At 44.2% G+C, this 25,245-nt stretch overlaps 1 protein-coding gene and 1 long non-coding RNA gene across 4 annotated transcripts in view; one reads left to right on the forward strand and one right to left on the reverse strand.

Annotated features, from left to right (window-relative positions):
- Window positions 1-9,816, forward strand: part of LOC110303673 — a 17,403-nt gene extending 7,587 nt beyond the window's left edge. For 2 of the 3 annotated variants that reach the window (XR_003837803.1, XR_002378942.2), the window contains 2 exons: window positions 2,883-3,126; window positions 9,685-9,816. This is a non-coding gene — a long non-coding RNA (uncharacterized LOC110303673). Of the gene's footprint in view, window positions 1-2,882; window positions 3,428-9,684 lie in introns of all 3 variants that reach the window. The other variant, XR_003837804.1, reaches the window with a different exon arrangement.
- Hmga2 (high mobility group AT-hook 2) overlaps window positions 1-25,245 on the reverse strand; it is a 114,923-nt gene that overhangs the window by 8,807 nt on the left and 80,871 nt on the right. Inside the window, exon 4 of the mRNA XM_021174849.2 lies at window positions 2,255-2,287. Coding sequence (XP_021030508.1) covers window positions 2,255-2,287 — 33 coding nt within the window. The remainder of the gene's footprint in view (window positions 1-2,254; window positions 2,288-25,245) is intronic.

Consider the following 25,245-nt stretch of genomic DNA (forward strand, 5'->3'; position numbering starts at 1 on the left):
ATATATATATATATATATATACATGTTTATATGTATATAGTCTACACTGTAATACTCCACTATTGCACATGACTTCCCCTTCACTCTAACACCTCCTTTTGTGTCTCTACTTTCCCTTACTCATGACTTTACATATGCATTGATATTCTGTGGTCATTTGCTCATCAAACAAATGTCCAAACGTCTTGCCACTTTTTTCCTTTCATCACTGAGCATGTTTGTTCTCGAACACCCATCAGGATCACGTAGACGGCTCCTAGAAAATAAATACCTACGCAAAGGTCTTCAAACCAAGTCAACAGAATGGATGGTGTGCGTGGCCAGTGCTTGTAGGCGTTTCGAAACACGTTCTCTAGGTCTGGATAGCAAGCTTATGCCGGTTTCCATGGTATCAAGGCTCTCACGTAAAGAAACAGAATTCAAAAGAGATGCTCACAGCTGTCTCAGAGTTTCAGTGTTTTGTGTAAGCACCTGATTCTTCCCTCAGCGTGGCTACGGTAGGAACCTCACCTCTGCATTTCACCGTTCTCTTAAAGCACTGCTTTTTGTTCAGTGCGCCTTCCCTACAATCCCAAGAGTAGACTCGGAATCAATGCTTACAAACCACATAAGGTTATTAATCTCTAGACTGTGGTACATGCTGAGGCCTGTGGTATCCTCTGACTCAAATATACAGCATTTATCGCATATTTTTTGACACTGCTGTCATATCACAAATTTGCATTTATCAATAACAATGCATGTACATATTTTAGTCACTCCCCCTGTATCCTTATATGTCTTTGAAAACTTTAGTTTTATCCCAAGCAGTAGTATTAGAGAGGAGCGCATGTTGGGGCTGCCTGCGTGGGCTTTGTCTAAGCAGAGCAACATTCTTTTGAGAGACAGTTTTCTAGGGAAACCAACATCTCTATGGCTATTTTTAATTATGTAAAGGGGGGGGGGCGTCTACATGACGACTTAAGAGAAAACCTCATGACACGTGGGACTATTTAGCGACTTACTTTAATAGGTTCTACCTTTGTGTCCTGCATGTCTGTTCAAATCCAAACAGGAAGAAAAGAACAGGAGCTCCCAGATGCTCTGCAAGCCTCTGCCGTTGAGTTATAGCCTAGCCCAGGAGAGGGATTCTCATACTGCCTTAGTTTACATTCTTGGAAATTGTGATTAATTTATACATTAGTTATATCTTCTTAAAGATCTCTGTCTTCAACAAACACAAATTCTATGCTTCTATATATACACTGTAGCTTAGACAAGGATCTCCAGGTTCATGGACCAAAAGAAGTCAGGGTACTTTTACCTCAATAGAGTTAGGACTTTTCTTTTTTCTTTTTTTTTAAAGCAAGACCTGAGAGTTCAGGAATGGGAAACATTGACACAATTCCCAGTGGGTCACCCTCACTGGAGGTGTTTTAGGATATCACAGAACAATTCAGCGATCAGCTATTTTCAGTCATATATTAAGAGTCATTTACAACTAGTAAGTTATGTATCAAGTCAAAGGGCTACAGGCAGTCAGAAGGCAAAGACAAAGCTTAGCAGTTAAAAATTGGTAAAGTGCCGGGCGGTGGTGGCGCACGCCTTTAATCCCAGCACTAGGGAGGCAGAGGCAGGCGGATTTCTGAGTTCAAGGCCAGCCTGGTCTACAGAGTGAGTGCCAGGACAGCCAGGACTATGTAGAAGGACCTTATCTTAAAACAAACAGACACCAAACAAACCCAAAAGGAAAGTATTGGTAAAACATACAATAAAATTATTTATTTAAAGCCCTGACACAGTTTTATTTTGTACATTACTGATGCTTCTTTGACACCAAAGACTTTGATGGTTTCCTGTTGTTCACGGATTTGTTTATCTGCACACAAACATGGCCACCCTGCAAGTGGACTCTGGCGCTAGAAGTCAGTTTAGCAAGTGCCTTGACCGGCTGAATTAGTTCACTGGCCCTGTCTGGAGTTTGTAATAATATAATCTCAGACTATCTATCTATCTATCTATATATACACATATACATATACATACACACACACACACACACACACACACACACATATATATATATATATATATATATATATATATTTCCTGGTTCTGAAGGATACAACAAATGTTCAATGCTTTTTCGACGTTGTCATAATCAGAATAAGAAAATGCCAATTAAAGGCTTGGAAACCTTTCTCCATATGTATTTTACTTGAGTTTTTTTTTTTTGGGGGGGGGCGGAGAATAATCATAAGGGGGCATGTCTTACCTGAGCAGGCTTCTTCTGAACGACTTGTTGTGGCTGAGGGAGAAACAAACAAAAGAAGTGGTGTTAGTTTACAGGGAAACCCAGGGAGGGAAGAACCTGAGTGTTCAGTCACTCGTTCAGTGTGGCTGGGGACCTGCAAAGCAAGGAGAAAAGTGAACATCCCGAAAGTTCATCTAAGTTAGAGGGCCTCCACTCACCTTCTGCACATGTGGCGGAATGACAGAATAGGGTAGTCAGTACTTGTATTGGAATAGGCTTGCTATAGGAATCACTTGGTTTTAAGTCGGCTATCATAGAACTAGAAGAGTTGGAAGACTCTTTACCAAGATAAAGCTTACAAACCACACAATTCACTCATTTGAAGTCAGTGAATTGAGAAGAATCTTTACTACGCAACTGGTGCATAATTAGCACTGCAACCTAATTTGAGAACATTTTTAATTTTCCATAAAAGAAACTTTGTATCTATTTGTAGCCACTCCCCATGGCTCTCCACTTTCCTGGTCAACCTCCTGAGCTTAATTTACCATCAATCTGCCTTCTGTTACCTAAATTGCCTTGTTTCAGACATTTCATAGTGGAAGAATCACGCAACAGGTGCTTTTGTGTTCTCTCTCTCTCTCTCCAGGTGAGGAGGGAAAGTCATATGGTAATATTTGAGATATTATAACTGGATTTACAATCACCATGGAAACACACCCCTGGCTGTGTGTGTGTGTCTGTGAAAATGTTTCCGGAAAAGGTTTAGCCAGAGAGAAGACCCGCCCTCGAAGTTGCCAACAGCAGCATCCCACTGTCTGTGTTCCAGACTGAAGAAAACAGGAGTATGGAAGCTGAGCAACCACCATCACCTCTCTCTGCTTCCAAACAGAGTGAGTAAAGTGGCCAGCTGCCTCGGGCTCCTGCCGCCCTAGTTTCCCCAGCCACTACAAACTGTGTGTCCTTGAACCGTAAGCCCACCTACATCCTTTCTGCCTTAATCTGTCAACTCTTTTGTAACAAGATCGGGAAAACAACTCCTATGACGTCAACAGTTAACTGTTTTGTATGCCAAGCAGTACTTCCCCAACTTACTTATCTGGATGCTCATTGGTTGGTGTCTACTTGGGCTGTTTCCACCTCTTGGCTACTGAGAGCATCTCCTGTGAGCTTTCATGGACATATTCCACCACGGTAGGTAGGCTTTCATGCATTGTGGGTCACCTAGGAGCAGTATTGCTGAGTGGTAATGATAATGCTCCACCCCCACCCGACTCGAGCAGTGGCCGGATGGGTTTCCAAAGCAGGCGCACTATTTTATAGACCCACCACTGGTGTGGGAGAGAGTGTTCTAATCTTTTCCCCACGGATGTGCCAGCACTTGTTAATCGTCTGTCATTTTTTAAGTCTTGACTTCCAACCGGGTGGAAAGTTAAATGCCAATTTGAATTCCCCTCCTCACTAATTACATGAAACATCTTTCAAGTGCTTACTAACTAGTCATCCATTTATCTTCTGTAAAGAAATGTGTTTTCAAATGCTTTGCTCATTAAAAAACAGGATGAAACAAAAAAAAATTTTTTTTTTCAACATTGAGGCCTCTGCTGGCTACATTTATGTCAATTTGACGCAGGTTAGGGTCATTTGAGAGGCAGAAACCTTATCTGAAAAAATGGCTCCATAAGATCAGGCTGTATGCAAGTCTGTTAAGCTTTTTCTTAATTAGTGGGTGGTGCCATCCTGGGCTGGTGGTCCTGGGGTCTATAAGAAAGCAGGCTGAGTAAGCCATGGGGAACAAGCCAGTAAATAGCGCCCTCTATGCCAGCTCCTGCCTCCAGGTTCCTGCCTTGTATGAGTTCTTGTCCTGACTTCTTTCAGTGATGAACAGTGCTGTGGAAGTGTAAGCTGAATGAAAATCCCTTTCCTCCCCAGCTTGTTTTTGGTCATGGTGTTTCACCACAGCAAGAGAAACCCTGACTAAAAGGCCTAGGCGTCCTGCTGCTGCTCTGGATATAGTCCTTCCTCAGATCTATAGTTTATTTTCATATCTACATCCATCTATTTCCCCTTTTGAAACTTCTGAAATCTCTCTGCAGCCTGGATTAATTTTCCAATCAAGCTCCAGAAATTACTGTTATTCTTCAGTGATACAAAAGACAGATCTGAAGTCCCAGACCTTTGCTAACTCACTTCCTGACAGCAGGGTTATGTCTGATTATAAGCCCTGTTAATTCCATTTACACATTCCTGAAGTTTGCAAGTATAACTGAGCCACCTTGATTTAGAGATTCAAGCCAAAGAGATGAAATTGCTCCAGTCCTTCAGAGACACGGGAGGTGGGTTAAACTCACTATGTTCAGAATACAGAATGTCTGTAAGGGAGTGATATTTTTCTTGGATCTTGAAAACATTATATAAAATTAGCAGAGTATTTTTTTAAAGATGGATGAGATTTTTAAAAGAGAGATATTTTCACTGATTAAAAAAAAAAAAAAAAGTCTGCCTCATGACTTTAATTCACAGCAGAGATAAGAGCATCAAAGCCCAGGTTTTGAGATGTTGGTTTCCTTTTTTCCCTAGGCGGACTTGAACCCAGGAAGCACAGTGCGCTTCACGCCTCTTAGGAGTCAGAAGTGTGTGCCCAGAGAGTGCTCATTTTCCAAGGGTCGCTTTTAAGTCGAGACAGCCTTTCTTCCTCTTTTCTCCTGCCGCTTACACCTGTACTTCTCCTCTCAGACCGTTTCGAATGCTCACACATTCTCGCAGGCTGTCTGGCTCCGACCGCTCGTCATCCCCCTCCTTTTTTGGCTAAGGAGCTCCATTCATTCGAGTCCTGAACAGCATCCGAGTCTCAATGAAACTTGGAGAGGGCTGCCAGCTCGCCCAATTTTCCATGAATTAGGTCCTGACACTTCAGTGAGGGGAAAGGGGAAGACAATGTCTGAACTTTTGCCAGCCTTGGCTCCCGGCCTAGTTCATGTCACAGACCTTCTCCCGGCTACACTTAGACACAGCACTTCTTACTTCTCAGGCCACCAAACAAACAGACCCTTGAATGCCTTCAACACTGGTTGCGGTTAAGGCCTCTGGGATGTTTTCCCAGCCGTTGGCACCCATTTGCTCCAGACTGTGCCCAGAAAGTTTTGTTGTTGCTGCTGCTGCTGTTCTTCTTGTTATTTTGTTTTGTTTTTAGTTTTATGAATGGCTCTGGTCAGAAAAAACACAGACCAAATTATAATATGACCGCCATTCATAAAAACAGAAAGGAAGTAAACTGCCAGCTGGATGCTTTCTGGGCAACACATTGCGAGCTTCTTTATTATCTACCTTGGAGCATCACTTAGCTCAGAGTTAAGTGTTGAGACAGGGAAGCAAACACACACTGGCCACTCCATCTTCCTCAGGATTGAGTGATAACTCTGCTTATTAATCTCTAGAGTGGATAACTTTATATTTTCATAAATCTAGATAAATATATATTATGGTGTACACACACATCCTACAGAGAGGTAAAAATCCTTTATCCTTTGTCAAGGAAGGTACACTCCTCATTGTTTTTATTTTCTCACCGGGAAACTAAGGCATAGAAACTTTAATCTCCCTGAGTTTATTTCTGAAACGGAAACAACCTGAACCTATCAATTCTCTCTCCTGAGGAAACCCCTTCACTTCCATAGAACAAAGCGTCTAGTCCAGAGCCAGCCCAAACGGAACAGCTGTGCTTTCTGACCTACTTGGGGGTGGGGCTCACTGTGGGGGCCAAGCCCTGCTAGGTCAGCTCTTTCTTAGGTGCTGATGCCAATAGTCAATGATGCCAATAGTCAGTAGGAGCTGTCGAGGCCCAGGTAGACCAGTTCCCTCAGAGTCTTCTCTTTCTAACAGTGGGAGATCTCTGTGACATGTTTTGAAAGGCCCTGATCTCATAATGATTGTTGAAGAGGCAGCAACATGTTTCAAGGCTTTTCCTCAGACAATTCCAGTGGTTCTGTTTCTACTGAGTGTGTGCACACAGCAGGCTTGCTCGGTGGGGGCAGCTGGCTGGTCTTCAGCCTCTCCCTGCATGGAGAATTCACCACAAGAGACTGAAAGAGCTTATTTGGGTTCCCTTCATTTAAACTTCTTGCAGGTGAAGTCTAGATGCATGGGTATGTGTGGCATGTGTATGTTCACCTGTGTGTGCACATAGAGTCTGGATGCATGTGTGTGTGTGGCATCTATGTTTACCTGTGTGTGCACATGTACGTGGAGTCTGGATGTGTGTGTGGTGTCTATGTTCACCTGTGTGTGCACATGCACGTGTGTGTGCGCCCATGGAGTCTAGATGCATGTGTATGTGTCGAGACACAGTTGTATCTGTGTTCACCTGTGTGTGTGTGTGCACATGCACATGTGTGTGTGATGTCTGTGTTCACCTGTGTGTACACGTGGAGTCTAGATGCCAGTGTCAGGTGTCTTCCTCCTCAGTAGTTCTCTGTCTAAATACAGTTTTTTACACTTACATATTTTATGTCTGCATTCATTCTCAGAGGCTCATGTATGGCTCCCATCACATAGATAGGAACCCAGAGGACAACCTGTGGGAGTTGGTTCTCTTTTACCATGTGGGTTCCATGGGACTCAGACTGTCCATCTTGACAGCAAGTAGCCTTTATTCGCCAGCTACATGCATTGCCAGCCCTCTTTCTGAGACAGGGACTTTCAGTCAGCTTGGAGCTCACTTATTTGGCTGGGCTGGCTGACCGGCACATTCCAGGAATCCATCCATCTCTGCCTGCCCAGCGCTGGAGTTAGGGTCGTGAGCCAACATACCTGGCTTCTATGTGATGCTACGGGTCCTGAAGCTGGGACCTAGGCTTGTGCTTCAGTTGCCTTATTCACTGACCCATCTCCCTGGATTCCACTTCAAACTTCTAAAATTCAGCTCATGCAGAAAAAATAACCTTCACCATCGCCACCAAGAGCAACATCGAGAAATTTAGAAGAAATGCTTTGCATTAATGGGACATTAATGGGATCCTGTCAAGACAAAGAGGGGCCTCTCTAACCTTCAGTGTACTGCTGCACAGGTTAGCTTATCCAAGGTTAGGCCAACCTGAACCCAAAGCAAATAAATGACTGTCTTAACGTCCAGATAAACAGCTTGGGGTCTGAAGCCCATGACACTGTAGAGCAGATATGAATAAGTAAATAGCATAGCTTGGGGATTCTGAGATCCATAAAGCAATAGAGCAAAGTAATAATTATACCCCCCGACCTCCACCCCCACCCCGTGACACAGGGTCTCACTATATACCTTTGGTTGGCCTGGAACTTGCTACGAACACCAGGTTGGTCTTAAACTCAAGAGATCTGCCTGCCCCTGCCACTCAAGTGTTGGGTGTTGGGATTAAAAGCAGACACCACCACACCTGGCATATGTACGGTGTTTATGAGAGGAAATAATGTGGTTATTTTCATTATATTTTACTTTCCATAAAAGATACAGAATCAATTCTTGCTTCATTGACCTAAAACATTGTTTCCGGTCTTACACTGAATCATGTAACGTTTTATATTATTTACCTATTTATCTAGGGTTTTTTGGGGGGTGGGTGGGTGGAGTGATGACAGGGTCTTATGTAGCCCAGGATGGCCTCAAATTCACCGTGTAGCTGAGGCAGGTTTTGAATTCTACCATGATAATGGGTGTGCTGGGTGACATCACACCCAGCTCTGAAATGGCTGTAGAGAGTCATTGGCCTACCTAAGTATTTCCTAGAACAGGTAGTCACAAAAACAATTTTAAAAGCTGAATGAATCATAGTTTGAGGGATAACCTCCCATGTTCTCAAGCTCTACAAAGGGATGGATGGCTTATGAGGTGGGAACCTGGTGGCACTCGACAGACTCCTCTCTCTCCTAGACCCCAGGACTCAATACTCTCTTCTTGGCACCGGTGGGTGGCTGACTTCAGCTGCAGAGTCATTTTCCTCGGAGGAAGCGTAACATTCAATCCAAGCTATTCCCGATCTCGTCAGCTTACGCCGTGAAGCACTGTCAACATTGGTGGAAGCGAATCCTTCCTTTTCCACATTCTCACGCATCCTGGATGCCTTCTTGTTGGCCCTTCCCTACTGTTCTGTGCATCCGTGACTTTTTTTTTCCCCCTGAATCCGTGAATTACGAGGTCTCTATCCCTATTTTAGAAAAGCCACGTGGCTGGCTGGCTTCCCAACTCAATTCCAAACCCAAGTGGAACTTTACATCAACCCCAGAATTATCTCCCTCAGCTTCTCCAGCGGGCTCCCGGTCACACGACAACTACGAAGTTGTAGCTTAGGACTGTTTAGCATTCTCTAGGCGCATAGGTCTGAACTCTGCTTCTGCATGTCACCAAACAAGAGCATCTTTAATTATAACTCAGGTGAGGTCATGGCTGAGGTGACTTAATTTTGTATTCCTACAGCCCAGATGGGAGCAGTACAGTACGTATTCAATGAAGTGATTTAATACACATGGGCCCGGCCTAAGTCTCACAATGGCTGTCTGAAGTAGGAACATTGAGTTTCACAGGAGTAGGTGAGGTGACCTTCAGGAAGCTACAAGGTCACTTGTTAGGAAGTCCCAGCTCTGGCCCAGAATACCTAGTCTGCATCCCCATCTCTGTACCACATGGCCCCAGAGGGAGGTCTTTTGGGTAATCATTCCACTTACCCCCATTCTTTTATTTTTTTTAAATGAAAGTGTTTTGCCACTTGCTTGAAAAGGCATCATTTAAAGAATATATAACTAAAATATTTCTGGGACGATCGCTTCATGAGGGCAAAAGGTGACCAAATGAGAAAATTGTATTTTAAAGTAACACTTTTTTACAGATCAGGATTAGGAAGAACGATTCCAATATATTTTAAGGACAAATCAGCACTAGAAAACCAATTTTTTTTATGGTAACTGTTTGGCTCAGAAAAGAAGTGTTTTTTGTTGTTGTAAGTTCAATATGTCAGGCCAGGTACACGGGTACACGGGTACATGCTTGCAATCTCAGAACTAGGGAGGCTGAGGCAGCCAAGATCCCGAGTTTGAGGCTAGCCTAGGCTACATGGGAAGGCTCAAGTGTTTCACAAATCAAATAACATCTTGTTTTTCCTCAGACTTCGAGGAAAGTCGACATTCCACCTCATCAAATAGGCGCTACCTATACCCCTCTTAATCCTCATCTACCATAATGTTAATTTTTATTCCTCTTTTATTCTTTTCAAACTCTAAGCATTCAGATAAGGCTGCGGATGCAAAGGTGCCTGGGATAAATGCTAGTGACTCATTCCCCTGTCTTATTTTTTCGTCACTTGCTCTCATATTTGATTATAGGACAAATGAGAGCTATACATTTTATGGTGCGTATGACCCAGGAATGTAAGATGTAGCCTCAACAGCGATGCGGTTTATAATCTCATGTTATGTTTTATTGGCAGGATGAAGATGCTGGCCTTCTCTACGGATGCTGTACAGGTCCCCGAACAGCCCATCCATCTCTATCTTCCCACTGTTCTCCCCTCACTCCCATGGCTCCCTACTAAGGAAATTCATACATTTCTTGCCTTTAATCCCTTGTCCTGAGTGGTCTCTGTGCTCACCGCCTGATGCCATTGGGACTGTGACCACCCAGGATACTCAATTTTCACCCATGGTACATTGCTTCACTACACGGAAGAAGTTATTTAGAACAGCTCATTTCAAGCCTGCTTATACATACAATGTTTACGCATATTTACATCAAGGCACGACTACTAGTCAGAGATCTCAATGCTGAGCATTTCTTGCCCAGCTGGAGAGAGAGCTAAGTTCACAGCTCAGAACAATCCACGCCCCCAGTGTAGAATGAGATTGGCCCCAGAGACTGGGTCCAGCCACCTGACCCAACCCGACACACACTTTTTGTCTTCTGCGTGGAATACATTTTCAGAAAGGTTTCTATGTAATTTCTAAATCCTCTCATTGCCTGGAAGAAAATATTTCTTCTCCAAAGCAAAAAAGCCAAACCTCTGTGGCCTGAAATGTCCAAACGTTGAGATAAAATAACATTTTCTTCTTTTTAACTTGATTCCCTCAGGTGTTCTGTTATAGTAATAGAAAGCTAACACACTTTTTAGATATGATTTTATCTTTTTTATATCTTTTTATCTTTTTTCTTATAAATCCGTTCATGTGATGAAAGCTAACAAGAATTAAACCAAGATATAAGAACCTAGATAATGAGTTCTGATGAGTCTCAAGTAAATCAAAGAAAATGACTGTAGGCTTTTAGGAATACAAGGAGACCCCAACGCCAACTGACTAGCAAGGATGTAAATTTTTGAATATAGCCAGCGCTGTGATGATACACCTTCCACAGTGGTAAATTCTGGGAGTCAAAAGTTGCTCAGAGTTCATCCTTCTACCCTGTTATCTTACGTCCCCCCTTCCTTCTCCCCTTCCGTCCCTCCCTCTCAGAACCACAAGAGTGAGAGGTGTTGCTTTAATAATGAAATGTCCAGCCAAACAGTGGTTCCCAACCTTCCTAATGCTGCGACCCTTTAATACGTTCATGTTGTGGTGATGCCCCCAACCATAAAGTTATTTTTATTGTTATTTCATAACTGTCATTTTGCTACTGTTATGAATCCTAATGTAAACGTTTGATGTGCAGGGTGTCTGACATGCAGCCCTCTGTGAATGAGTCATTTGACACCCCGCCCCCGAAGGAGTCAAGACCCAGAGCCAGGACGAAAACAAACAAACAAGCAACACTAACACACTCTTCCTTCATGCTGAGCAAATTTCCCTGTCAGGTAACCAGACCAGTTCCAGCAAGTTAACCCATCCCCGACTCTTGGAAAAGATCCCTTTGTGTCACCAAACCAAATGACGATAATAAGGAAGGGAGACAGAGGGACAATGGAGTTTGGCTTCAGTCAATTTGGCTTCCACTGTGCTGGCCTGCCCGTGGTGGCTGGTGGGAACCCCTTCCTGGCTCTGAAATCAACTCACACAGACTTTTCCTTGGATGCTGCTTTGCCCTGCCTCTGTGGGCTCTGTCCGATGGGGTAGAACAGTCCCTCTTTTTACAATGTACTCTGCTTTACCTAACCATGAGATGGCTCTCCTGGCTTGTCTGGGCTATCCCTGGAAACTGCTGAGTGCATTCACTTGGTCACGGACTGAAGAGTGAAGGAAGCCATTCCTGACACCCAGCGAGTGACAGTGCCACTGCTGCCTAAACACTGGCTGGGACTCATTGTCCCCTTCAAGGAATTCCAGAGATGATGGGTAGTAAATAGATAAATAACGCTAGCTTCTGCCCACACTCAATCTGACAGTGCCGACAGGCTTTTCCTGGGAGTCGACCGGAGTTCTGCTCAGTTACACTGAAGAGCAGAACCCCAGGGCATGCAGGGGCCCCTCCGAGAGGGCAATAACCGCTCTCTTTGTTTTAGGATGCTCTTCTGACGCCCTGTCAGTTCGGCCAGGAGGATCCCAACTATATGAACAAGCTGTCTGTTGAAATGAGATGCTTGTCTCTCTACAGATGCAGTGGTGTAAAGTCCTTGGCTCTAGATAACAGGCTTTGGTATGTCTGGGCTTGCTGCCACCTGTGTGTATGCACCTCTGATCTTGGGAGGGAATGTCAGCGCTGTAACTTTTTTTTTTTTTTTTAAATAAAGGGAGGATGTTTAGGAGGCACTGATTGTGTTTGCCCTTTCAGGATATGGAAGCCAGTCAGTCAGGTGGAGCTATTACAAGGCAGCCTTTTTTGGGCCTTGGGGTGGGGGTGGGATTACCTCCAAGAAATTTAATATAGTTTGGAGGTTACACTCTCCTGGTACCTGGGGAGTTCTGCTGGGAAAGGACTTTTAAGATAGCTTTATAAGATACTGTTTGGGAATAAGAAAGACCAAAGGTGGGGTCTGGGACTCACTCTGCGCAAGGAGTTCGTACGACTCCTTCAGCAGTTTAAATGTCACTTTCGTCATCGGTGTAACGTGGATGCCTCGCTGAATTGTTGGGGGTAACTAAATTGGAAGTCACTAAAGTGCACAGGGCAACTGCGGGTGGTAGGAATGTAATAAACACCACTTAATAGCACTGGGGCGGGCTGTGCTGGTAGCAGCAGCGGCAGCGGGGGCAGCAACAGTGTTTATGATTTCATTGTTCAATATCAAAGACCTTGGTGGCACCCTTGGGAGCGATCACAGGCTTCTGCACTATGCACTTGTGGTGCACACGGTCCTCCAGTTTGCCGGTCTGTCACTGGAGTCTTGTCATTGTGGTGGCCTTGAGGATTCTGGCTTCCAGCCTTCCAGGAGTATCCTTGATCACCAAAACAGGAGTGTTCCGTGTGCTTTGTTCAGCTCCGCCCCCAAGCCCCACACAGGACAATGGAAGTTTCCTTTGTGTCGTGTGATAAAAAGTTCACAGGTACACAGTTCACAGAGATGTTATCTAGACTGACTTCCTTCATTCACCACTAGCCTGGCTATTTTAAGTACCTGATTAGTGCCCTCCCCAACCTATCTTAAGGATGGGGGGGAATCATGAATGGAGTAACGTGCGTGCACGCGTGCACCACACACACACACACACACACACACACACACACACACGGAAAGAGAGTTGTCACAGGAATCATGGTTAATAGTGGCTTACAAACTACCTCTGTCCCATGGGTTCTGTTTATCCATGGATCTAGTCAGTAAACAGTGAAGTAGTATGTACTGGGCATTGATGAGAATTCCTTATAGCTTTTTCCTAGGATTGCTGTAATATGACACTGCATCAAGAAGGTAGCCCCTTAGCACTCAGTGGCTGCCTGCAAGGCTCAGCTTTAAGTCTTTCCTGTTCTCCTACCTGTGAGGCTCTGGGGAGGGGGAGGGAGGGGGTGTTTCTGGGAAAGAGAGACAGTCTTTAAAATGGACCACTGTGGGGGATTTCTTTAGAAAGAAACTTGTAGTTTATTGCACTTGTGGATGGAGAGATGGCTCAGCCCTCAGGAACACTTATTGCTTCGGCAGGGAGCCTGGGTTCGGTTCCCAGTACCCACACCAGGGCAGCTCACAAATGCCTATAACTCCAGTTCTAGGGGAGTGGACACCTTCTTCTGTGTTGCTTTCTGCTGGGATTCCTGTAAAGGGAACAGCTCTTCCCCCAGTCTGCTCTGCAGTGCCCTTAGGTCCTTCAGAGAACAGCTAGCTGCTTAGTTGCCTCACAGTGGCTGGGTCTCTCTCCTGACACCTGTATGGCTTTCTCAGGCTCCTTCAGGAGTCAGCTAAGAGGGTACAAGTTAGTCCTGTGACAACTGCCAGGCTGCAGGGTAGGGTGTACTTTTCCCAGTCCTTCGCCCGATATGTAGATCACACTCACTTACAAAGCTCCGGTTATATGAAGAAGGTTACGTGTCAGCCGAAACGCTCCCCAGTTTTGCTCAGCATGCATCCGTGCACGCTGCATGGCACTGGGGAAAACGGGCATGACGAAGCATGACTTGGTAAAAAATATAGGGGGCCAGGGTTCTTCTGAAGGCATGCCTTGCATTCTCCGGTTATGGCCACCACATATTAGATAGTAAAATACAGGAGTGCGAATGTGCCGGTGGGCTGCGTGGAACAAACCATTTGGTGGCATGAGCTCCAGTAGTTCTCTAATAAGAAGCCAAAACATCAAAGGATAAGAAAGATGCTAACACTATTAAACAATGTGGCCATTATTATAACGTGGAGAAAGTACTGAGCACAGGAAACGGTCACGACTCCTGCAATGCTAGTTTTACCCTCTCTGTGACTTAGGAATGCTCAGAAAGCCACCACTGTTGAGAAGCTGTAGCCCGCTTATTTGGCTGTGTGGGATAGCAGATCACCCAGAACGCTCACTTATCTAAATCAGGATTAAAAATGCTCATAGCACCTTCTCTTTAGGAGATGTGAGGATTCTCTTCTCTCTGAAGGGGTGCCGTGAATATATAGGTAATTTTTAGAAACCATATGTGAGGGAAAATTTAGGCAGCTGACAGATACTTTGAAACCATCCAGGAATAACAGTGCAGCTCAGATAGATGTTAGAAAAGAGATACTTAGAAACCATCTAGGAATAAAGAGGCTGCTCAGATGGATGTTAGAAAAGAAGCTGAAGGATGGGATGTGGTGGTTGATCCCCAGGGTCAGTTGGATTGGAGTTAGCATCACCAGGGAAACGTACTTCTAGGTGTGTCTGTGAGGGTATCTCCAGAAACCTATAATGGGGAGGAGGAGTACTCTCAAAGTGGGTGGGCACCATTCTCTGGGCGAAGGTCCTTGGCTATTCAGAAGGAGGGAGAGAATAGGAGGACTTCTCCTTCCATCTCTCGATTGCAGTCAGGACAGTTCTGCTTCTGCTTCATGGGCCCTAAGCTGTTCCTTTCACTTGAGAACCTGGACCCCCAAAGACAAATTTCTACCGAGAGATCAAGAAACAGTCAAGGAACGGGGCTAATTGACGCAATATTTAATTAGCTGAGCCAAGGGCCAGAGACTCAGACAAAGCTCGGTGTCTTGGATTTCTTAAGTAGTTTAGTCTGCTACTGACGGACGGTGTCAATCTTCCCCCATCAGCTAATAGGTCCCACATTCAAAATTGTAGAGGGGATGGAAAACTGTAGATGTTTAATTGGCAATTTGTATGCTAAAAACGCTGTGAGCATTTGGACACACTTGAGGATATATGGAGACCTCCCCGCCTACAAACACGTATATTCATAGACACATAGCTATAAACTCAGTTAGCTCCTGGCTCCCGTTCTTGTAGCCCTTGATAAACAGGGGGGTTATAATCATATAAAAGGTCTTTATAGGAGTGAAACTCTTTCAACATTGGATGGCTTTATATAGTTGGGAGACGGCGGTTTAGGAGGAAATAAAGAAGGAAATTCCAAAACGTGAATGGTATTTAAACCTCTTAAATTTTTTTTCCTTCAAAGGAAGAGAGAAAAAAAAAAAAAAAAGAACAAAATTATGTTTTCCTATCGGCGCAACGGCATGCAGAAGGACCATGGGCAAAAAAGTAACTTTGCAAAGAATAAATAGAAGAACTCAGTGCCTCTCACCCCTCCGTTTCATGGAACATGTGGGTCAAAAGAGAAGGAAAAGGCAGTTAACTATAAAACAACCTTTCTTTGATGCTGAACAAAAAAGCAAGCTTGAAAATCTTAGGGCTACTGCACAAGTGAATGAAAAATACAGATGTCTTTCCCTCCAGTGCAGCTCCAGTCTGCCATCTTAGAGGCCCCATGCCTAACTCTGTATGTGGATGGGAAATATCCAAATACCCAGTTAACAGCTAGGCTCTGCAGTAAACCTTTAAAAATATACCTTTTCCCTTCTTTTTTTTTTTTTTCAAAGTCTCAAATAATTAGGGAAAAAAAAAAGTCTCAAATAATACTTGGAGCCTGCCCAGGAGATTTGCATTTCCACGTTTCATTATTTGAAAGGAGGAAATGGCAGGCTGCTTCGTTATTCCAAGGCACAGAGTCCCAGTGGCTGCAAAGGAGCTGGCAGGAGACACAGTCAGGGTCCCTTTGGGGGCTGAGTGTCACAGATGTTGTAATTTCAGCGGGCAAAGGCAGAGTGCGTATATGAGCTCTGGTTCCCCCAAGCTCTCCTCTGCCCCTGTTAGAGTTGGAAGTGAGCCAGCCCTGCAGAAGGGCAGGTGTGGGCACATTTTTCAGTCTTTTGTAGACAGTCCCGGAAGGACAGAGGTGGTAGTCTTGGCCATGCGCTTTGACTTAACTCCAAGAGTGAAGAGGAACAAATTGGAGAACGCCCGCCTGTCTAGAGGTCAGTAGACCCCTTTCAGAGTTTTATTTACAAACCAAATAGGAGTGAAGATAGATTACTTCCTACTGTCCAGCCACAGGAAAGAAGCGTTTGTGCAGACATTAAGACGTACATCAGAGGACAAAGGAGTTCCCGGAGGCGCCTTTTTCTTAGAGGCATTCAACTAGGTCAGGACTCACAATACCTTGGGCTCTGAAAATGGTCTCTGCCAGTTTAGCTTCTCTGAACTGTCACACACACACACACACACACACACACACACACACACACACACACACACACGTCCACCTTTCTAGATTTCCTTCCACCTATGGGCCTTCCTTACTGTCACAGAACAATTTCTGTTTCCTACCAAACGCCCTACACTTTTGTGCCTGCTACATCCTGACACTTTACAGAAGTTCATTTAATGGATCAGTGACTTACTTGGGCAAGGGCAGACAGCCAGTTTTGCTGCCGGTTCAGTGACTTGACTGAATAGTCTCCTTAAAGTCAACTTTCAGCTGAGCTTTGTATAAAGTGGACTCGAAACAGGTATTCCCCAAAGTGCTCGACAGAAAAGACTTGAAATACCTCGAAGACTGATTTCCCAGGGTGGATTAGCTACTTCAGTACACATTCTTTTAGAAAGATCTAATTGAAATCGATTTTGTTTTTGCGAAAAAGAAAGGAAAAAAAAAAAGAAAAAAAGAAAGAAGAGAAGAGAAGAGAAGAGATCAAACTAAGGTGAGTCTTTAAAATTAGCAGCATCTTCCCAGGATCTGAGAGGAGTTGGGAGAAGGAAAAGAATATGATCAAAATGCACAGCATAAAACATTCTTCTCATTCAAAACAATGAACAGCATCTTCCATTCGTCTTCAGATGTGAAGCTCTGTGGTCCGTGAGCTCCGAGAAAGACCAACAATCACTGCTTTCCATAGCCAGTATGTGGACGGCACCATACCTCCACAGGGAAGACACAGATCTGAGGTGGCCTTGTCAGAGTCCCTCACAGGGACTCTGCCCCTGCCCCGACTATGGACACAGGAAATGGTTCCAAGAGCAGAGAAGTGTAGCCCTCGTGGGCTCAGTGTCCAAGACTATACAAAAACTAGGGCAATTCCCTGAATGTCTTGTTTCAGGTTCTGCCAGTTTGCTGTGCACGGTCCAAATTTAAATTTTTAAAAATTTAGAAAATGACAAAGCTTAAAGTAAAGGAGGGGTTGGGTTGTTTGATTGGAAGGTCAGAATGTTTGTGACTGTGACCTGTTGGGAAGGGAGGGAGGGATAGAGAGAGGGACAGAGGGAGAGGGGAGAGGAGGAGAGAGCAAGAGTGAAAGAGCAGAACTTGAGAGGGAAAGCATGCTGGTAGAGAAGGGGGGAGAAAAAGAGAGTAGGGGCAGGGAGGAAGAGGGGGATATGAACGAATGGAACCCAGTGAGTTCTAGGGTCTAAGTGAGGAATTGGAAGACATTTGCACTGATCTAATAAAGACATTTGGAAAGCCCACATCACAAGGAAAAATCCCAGCTTCTAACTCATTTTCTGCTCCCAAGTCTCTCGGAAGCATTAAGCAAATCTCTTAAGTTCTCTGGTTTACACTTCTCCCGTGCAAATGTGCAAATGTGCAAATGTGCAAATGGAGATCACTTTCAAAGTCTGCCAAGTACAGCTTTTTGTTCTTTAAATACCAATTCTATCTCTTACCTGGCCACTTCAAAGGGCTGGTTGTTTTCAGTGTGCTTTATATACTGAGCAGCAAAGCAGAAGGAGTCAAAAGGTATACAAGCTGTTTGGGCAACACCCCATGTCCATACAAAATCATGGCCCTTTTAAGGGCCTTAGATGGTACCTCACCAGACAACATTTTGAGAAACTGTCATGTCCCCCCGCCCCCCATGGGAATCACATTCAGTTGCTCTAAGTATGGTACCTGGTAACCATCTTGAAGTGAGGAAAGAGGAAGCCATTTGTAAAAAGTAAATTTTTTAAAAAATTAAAAAAAAATTTTTTTTTTCTTTTTAGGTCTGGATGAGAAAGGCCCGTTCAAAACCTGTGTGCTATGTGCTTCTTTTAAAATTAGTGATAGAACTCAAAGGTGCTGAAAGAGAGCCACAGAGCAGCGCAGTTACTCCTGTAAGAGGAAGGAACCCTGGTGATGCTCAGCCAGAAACTGCCATGACACACCTTGTTCCCATTGCAGTCAGGCAGCAATGTTAGCCACAGTTAACAGTGGCCAGCGGTGACCACACCAAGGGCTAGAGGCAAGAAGACCTTTGTTTTCTTTCTCGGGTGATCTGAAGCTGCTTCGGGAATTGTGGGGTGCACTTTCTGTACCCCGTAGCTCCCTCCTGTCAAGGGCCGCCTGGCTGGATGTTTCCTGTGACAAGGGGGCTGTTTCAGAGCTCCTGGCACTGTGGCTGGTGGTCCCCCCAAAAGCACTTCCTTTGTGACCTTTGTAGTAAATAAGACTATAAACCAGCGTCCGAGCTGATTGAAGGTGGGTTTAAAGGGCAAGAGAAAATGGTGGTCGTTTAATGATTAAACAGACGCTTATTACTGAACATTACGGTCGCTATCTTTTAATGTTTTAAGTCACTGCCCGTACGGAACGTGCCAACTGTGGACACGTGGGAAAAAAGAAAGAAAGGAAAGAACCCGTTCACCTTGTGGCACACGCGGAGGTAAACGGGTGCTGCCACCTTAAATCTCAAGGGTGAGCTCTGCTCCCCGAGCCTCGGAGGAGCCCTCCACTTCTCTCCCTACCTCCCAGCAATAGATTCTACAAAGTTAAACACGCAATTTGTAAAGCTATGGAGAAGTAAACTTGTCCGCAGTAACTGGAGGAGTTGCCAAAGGCTGATAAATCTTCAACCCCGAGGAGGAAACCCCATGCTGCTCGGAAAACAGAACGGAGCCCTGGCTGCAGGCAGCCCCTGTGGCTGCAAGCAGCTCTGTTGTTCCCCTTTGCTTGGGAATTCTAGGGGCGAAAATTCACACTTAAAAAATTCAGCACTTCCTTAATAAACAGCGTGATTTAGTGGAGATGCTGATGGTCCTGGGTTAGCATCCCTGTGAATGGAGAAATTATTTTGGGCTGAGCAAGTGCTTAATGAGAATAGAGGCTGTGTTGCTCAGAGTTGACCATATATTATCCTCTGTAATTTCTTCCCAAAATAGACTTAATGGAAAGAGGATGCATAATATCACCCTTCTCTAAGGAAGCGCCTCCCCACCCCCACCCCCCCTACAACAGTCTTTCTAAAAACAGCTTTATGGGCCTTCAGTCAATAATAGCTCTGTTTCGGCCCCTCTCACATCTTACTTCCGCCATGTAGGAACTCATGGGGCGACAGACACATTCACCTCCAGGTGCACAGAGCTGAAAAACGCCCAGGGTCTGCAGCTCACAGCCTCCTGCAAAGGTCTACCGGATGCCACATGCCTCGATTCTCACCTGAGCACTTTATAGTGGTTTGCATTTAACTTCCCTTCACTCCACAAGGATAAAGAGTGAAGAACTGTGTGCCAGCCTAGGATTGACCTCCTTTCAGGGAGCAAACACTAAATGCCCCTACTGTGTCTGAAGCTCAGACGCCAAAGGCAGATAAGAACATAGGCACAGAGTGGGAACTCTGGCGTCCAGACTGCTTCAACTCAGTCTCAGCCATGTAGGTGAGATTGGGGTCAGGTGACTTTCCCAAGGACTTGGAAATGAACTGTTCTAGGGGTCCTGTGTGTGTTTCCCTCAGTGTAGTTCAGAAACCAGTAGGGCATTTTCTCCAGCTGCTCAGGTCTAACAGCATCTTGAAGGCATCCAGTCCCGGTGATGAGTTGTGATGACTTGTGGAGGAATGTTTTGCAACTTTGTAGACACATTCTAAGTACAAGGTATAACCTGCTGGTAGTTAAGACTCCAAGGCAAGGAGGCAAAGGCTTATCACTTAGAACACACCGCTGCGTTTATATCAGAAACTGCAGGAAAATGTACCTTTGAGCAGCAGCATAATTAATTAAAAGAGTTAAAAGTTTTCTTCAAAGGATTTTTAAAACTTCACCTTTGGGATTAGGCATCCTGGGAAGACCAGGGTTTAATAAAAGTCAGTGGGCGGAAACTTTCCAGGAGTCTTCGAGGAAGCTTCTGGACGTTCTCAGCGGCCAAAGATAAATGGCATTCTTCTGTTAAATTTTTACCTCAAAACACATGGCTTCTCCCTTCTCTAACACGTTTATTGCCAGGGCCACTCTAGAAATCAGACAGGATGGTGGGAAAATCACAGAGTGGGTGGGGGGAGAGACCTGTGCCCAGAGACTTGGAGAAAGTTGAAGAAGAGGAAAGCAGAAAACACACTTGTAGGGAGTGAAAAAAAAAAAATCTAAGTAAGAATAAAGTCTGGAGGGTACAGAGGGCAGGGGAAAGTCCATCCTGAGCCACCCAGCCTTCTCCTCCATCCCAAAGCGAATACCTTCTGCCAAACGACAGATTACTGTCTAAATGGACTCAGAGGCCTCCATCCCCCCACCCCCGTGTGTGTGTGTGTGTGTGTGTGTGTGTGTGTGTGTGTGTGTGTGGTTAAAGTAGGTGAGACAACTAAAGGGACAACTAACTGGTAATTATAGCCCCAGGGTTATAAAAATTGAGTGCCTGTCCTGAAATAGACATCCCATAAACGAACACAGGGAAGAAGTCTGAGGTCCTCTCTCCAAACACAAAAAAGAACAATGGAATTAGGTAAAGAAAGGTTAGGATTGGGGGGGGGGACCCTTTTAATACCTTCCTTTGAAGACGATTCCCTTAGAAACTCATTTCTGAGTGTGTAATGCAGCCACAGTGGAAGTGAAAAGCCTGAGAACCTGCACCTAGCATCCAATCCAACAAACATGCCACTCCTGGGGAAAGACTCTAAGGAAGGCAAGTCGGGACGCCATGCGGATGCACGTGTGCTTACCGTGGACAAAAACATGTAACCAGCAGAGGTGAGCATCAACAGATGAATGGGTGTTCCATATTCTCTCTCTCTCTCTCTCTCTCTCTCTCTCTCTCTCACACACACACACACACACACACACACAGAGTGGTGGTAACTCTGTCTCGCTCTGACACACACAGGGTGGTGGTAGCTCTGTCTCTCTGTCTCTGTCTCTCTCTCATACACACACATACATACATACACACACACACACTCACTCACTCACTCATACAGGATGGTGGTGGTATTGAAGAACTTGGAACTTGGCTCAGCTGTAAAGAATGGAATTATGTAGAAAACTGGATGAAATTGAAGATCATTGAGTTAAAAGAAAAGAGCTAAATCTAGAAAGACAAATATTACAACTATCAATCTATTATCTATTTATCTATCAACCATCTATCAACTATCATCTAACATCTATCTTTATATCAATCCAGCTGTCTGCCTGCTATCTATCATCTATCTATCTATCTATCTATCTATCTACCTATCTATCATCTATCTATCTATCTATCTATCTATCATCTATCTATCATCTATCTATCTATCTATCTCTATCTATCTATCTATCTATCTATCTATCTATCTATCATCTATCTATCTATCTATCTATCTATCATCTATCCTCTATCCACCTATCTCTCATTTATCTAATCATCGATCCCTCTGAGCTTAGAAGGGGGACTGTGCAGGAGAAGACAGAGCTAGAAGAGGGTGGCGAGGAGAGGATGCCATGTGTTCTCTTGTATGCAGGTCTTAGGAACTCTCTTTATGAACGACCATACTTTTATTTACTGCTTGTCTTTTCCCTGATTGGGCCCACGTTTGCCAGTGTGCCACCCAGACGAGCTTGCTACCCTCCTACCAGCCAGTTGGGGGTGTACAGCTTAACCTCAATTCCCAACTGGGGAGACTGAGGAAGGAGTATGGGAATCCACTTCCCAAAGCCAGGCTTAGAAGAGCAAGATGGAAATACACATTCCAAGCCACGCCTTTCCCTTTTCTCCTGCCCGCCCCCTCCTCTTTTCTCAAGAGCGTGCTATTATATTTTAGTATGCCCTTGATATTTTCAAAGACTTGGCGTATCCCCAGATTCCCAGCCTCTAAATTTGTGAATCCAGGAAATATTTTGCTCAGTATATGGATTTCTTTTGAAACCGTATTACTACCTAGAGGCACAGGTTTCCTGTACACGCCCGCACCAGGAGTCAACAGCCCTTCTATGCAAAACCAGGATTCATCGCTCTCTTAATAGCTACTTTCACAAAGAAAGTTTAAAAGGTGACTTTTGTCTTCTGAAGGGCGTTACTATGCAAAACTCAAATTAGTGACTACCCTGAGCTCCGCTGAGATGTGCCTACCGGAAATGTGTTGAGTCATAAATGGAATTATTTTCTGCCAAATATGAGCATTCAAGAGGCTTAACTTCCTGCCTGAAAAAAACCAACAAATTACCAAATGCCAGGGACAGCAGGCTCCGTCTTTAAACACTGAACGCCAGTTGCCTGAAGTGTGTGGTGCTTTTTGTAAGCTGTTCTGAATTCTTTGCAGACCGTGGGGTAGTGTGACAATGTTAATCCACCCATGGATGAACAGCAGATCTGAAAATCCTCTAATGAGGCAGCTGTATTTTTATTTACTTTATTATTATTAATTATTAATAATATAGCTGTTTTACCATTAACATCATGTGTATGACCTGTGTTTTAGTGTTATCAGTGGAATAACGACTTTTTATTTTTTTAATTTTTTGAGACAGAGGTCTCTAGCCCGGTCTGGCCTTGGATTCTCTCTGTAATAGAAGAGAATGGGACTTGAGCCTTTGGCTTTCCTGCCTCTACCTCCTGAGTACTGAGTACACTTCCATCTCCTGAGTACCAAGTATACTACCAACTCTTGAGTACTGAGCACACTACCACACCAGGGTCATAGGCATCTTACTCCTCACTAGTTTAATGATGATTTTATCTTCCAGGGTTAAGAAAATTAACCCTGGAATTAACAGATGATGGAGAATGACTGGTTTATGCTTCAAAATAACATTTTTGGGGTAAACATTACATTTCTATTTTATTTCATGTGCAGAGTTTATGCATCCCTGGCCCTTCCTCCTCGCCCTCCTCCCAGGGAAGGGAGTCAGACCATCATCAGCTCTCACGTCTGTGGACTTCTTCTGAGTTGCAGATCGCTTGCCACATTGCTTGATGTGTTTATCAATGTAAGTGACACAGATGGGCTATTGTTCTGTTCTGGAAACAGTCTATATTTTTATAGTGTTTTCTGTCTGCTGTTTGCGGGACCTAACCAAATCTCTCTCTGTGGAGTAAAGTTTCCAAAGGGACATGGTTGCAGAGTTTATGAGGTCTAAAAAATCCTTTTATCTGATAGCAATTGGTTCCAGTAGAAAATTTCTGTTAGATGAATCAAGACTAGCTCTACCTCTCCCTTTTCCATCCTGTTAAGAAATTTATCACAGCGGTACTCTTCTTCTTCCACAGAAATTGAATATTTATTAATGGTAATATATAAATAACTTGTACTTATATATTTATATATGAACACTTACATATTTATCATCTATTATGTCCTCATATCATACACATAAATGTATACATATATAAGGTATATGTATACATGAATAAATATATTAATTTATAAATATACACATGAAAATATGTATGTATATTTACACACACACACACACACACATATATATATATATATATATATATATATATATATATATATATATGAAGTTTTCCAAGTGTCCAGAATAAAAGAGACCTTGTAGACAAATTGTTGCAATTGCCCAGGTTCAGAATTAATAAGTGGGTATACTTATCTCCAAAGGCCCCTTCTCGCATCTCTGTAATGCACCTCTTACTGCACAGCCAAGCTGCCTTTACTGATCCTCAGGTTGTACAATTAAATGAACACGTGATGTCCTTCAAGACAGACTCTGTTGTTAGATCACTCACAAACAGGGAGGGAGAGACGAAGTCTATGTCAGATCTTTCCGTTTTCAGTGACCAGAAACGGCACTCTGCGGAGCCGATGCAGACGAATTTGCCACAAGCAACACACCTAATGCCTCCTTTGGAAATGATTTACTTAGAAAAATCCCAATTTAAAAGCTTTGCCTCTGAAGGGGGGAAAAAAGAGTTCTTTCATTTTCCTTATCGAAACAGGGAGTTCTCCCTGATTAATTTTCTGGGTAATTATTCACTTTTAGTAATTACGAGGTAGAAAACATACCTCGCTGTCAGCTTGTCATTCAGTGTAGGGATAAGTGCTTAGGTAGCCAGCCTCATTAGAGTCTACAGAGACACTCGGGAGTAATTCGTGTCTTCCCTAAGAAGCTGCAAGTCCCATCAGAGAAAGGAGGAGGAACAAGAAACAGATACATAAACGAACCAAAGGTCCAATCCATCTATTAAGATGGCAGATCCAGGATCCGCACAGACCAGGGAAACCTTGACTCTCTTTCCTTTCCCTACCATGCCTTCTTCCCTCAACTCCATTTCTCCTTAGTGCCTAACACTTTGGATCGCTTGGTGATGTTTACAGGCAGGTATTTATTTATCTCCTCTTTCATGAAACAAAACCAGGAACCGGATAGGTAGCAAATCACCTGCTTAGTGCACGTACTCAATTCCCTCACGCAGCCATTCATAAAAAACGAGTGCTACGGCACTGTGCTAGGTCACGTGACAGTTTCCTCTCTTAGATTCTGCACACCCCCCTCCCCACCTTACCCCCTAAACTCCCGCCTCTCTGAAAAACAATCAAACAAAAAAGAAGCCAAGGCTCTTGGTTTTTGCCCTTGGCTTTTATAGGAAGGTCAACAGGCATACTCTAAGGACCCGCAGCGATGGGATGGGAAAGCAACAACATTCTCAGGTCCTCAGTGGTCCGGACACGGCACTAGGCCTTCTCACTTCTTCTGCTTCCTTTCTGCAGTAGTTAGCGCTCCCTGGGCTCATCCAGGGGCTGCTCGTTCGTTCGTCTCCTTCTCCAGATATTCCCTCGGTGCACCCACATGGATTCAATTAGCGCCCATCACAGATGAGCCCCAGACTCCTATCGCCAGCCCTGACCTTTCATCCGCTCTTCAGGCCCATATTTCTTAACGTCTACAAAATATGCCGAGGAGATAGTTCACTGCCATCTCCAACAGACACATCAGGACCAGATTTTACTATCTCTTCTCCCAGAATAGCCTCAGTTGGTTACCCCCCC

This window comes from Mus caroli, chromosome 10 (assembly GCF_900094665.2).
Source record: "Mus caroli chromosome 10, CAROLI_EIJ_v1.1, whole genome shotgun sequence".
Lineage (NCBI taxonomy): Eukaryota > Metazoa > Chordata > Mammalia > Rodentia > Muridae > Mus > Mus caroli.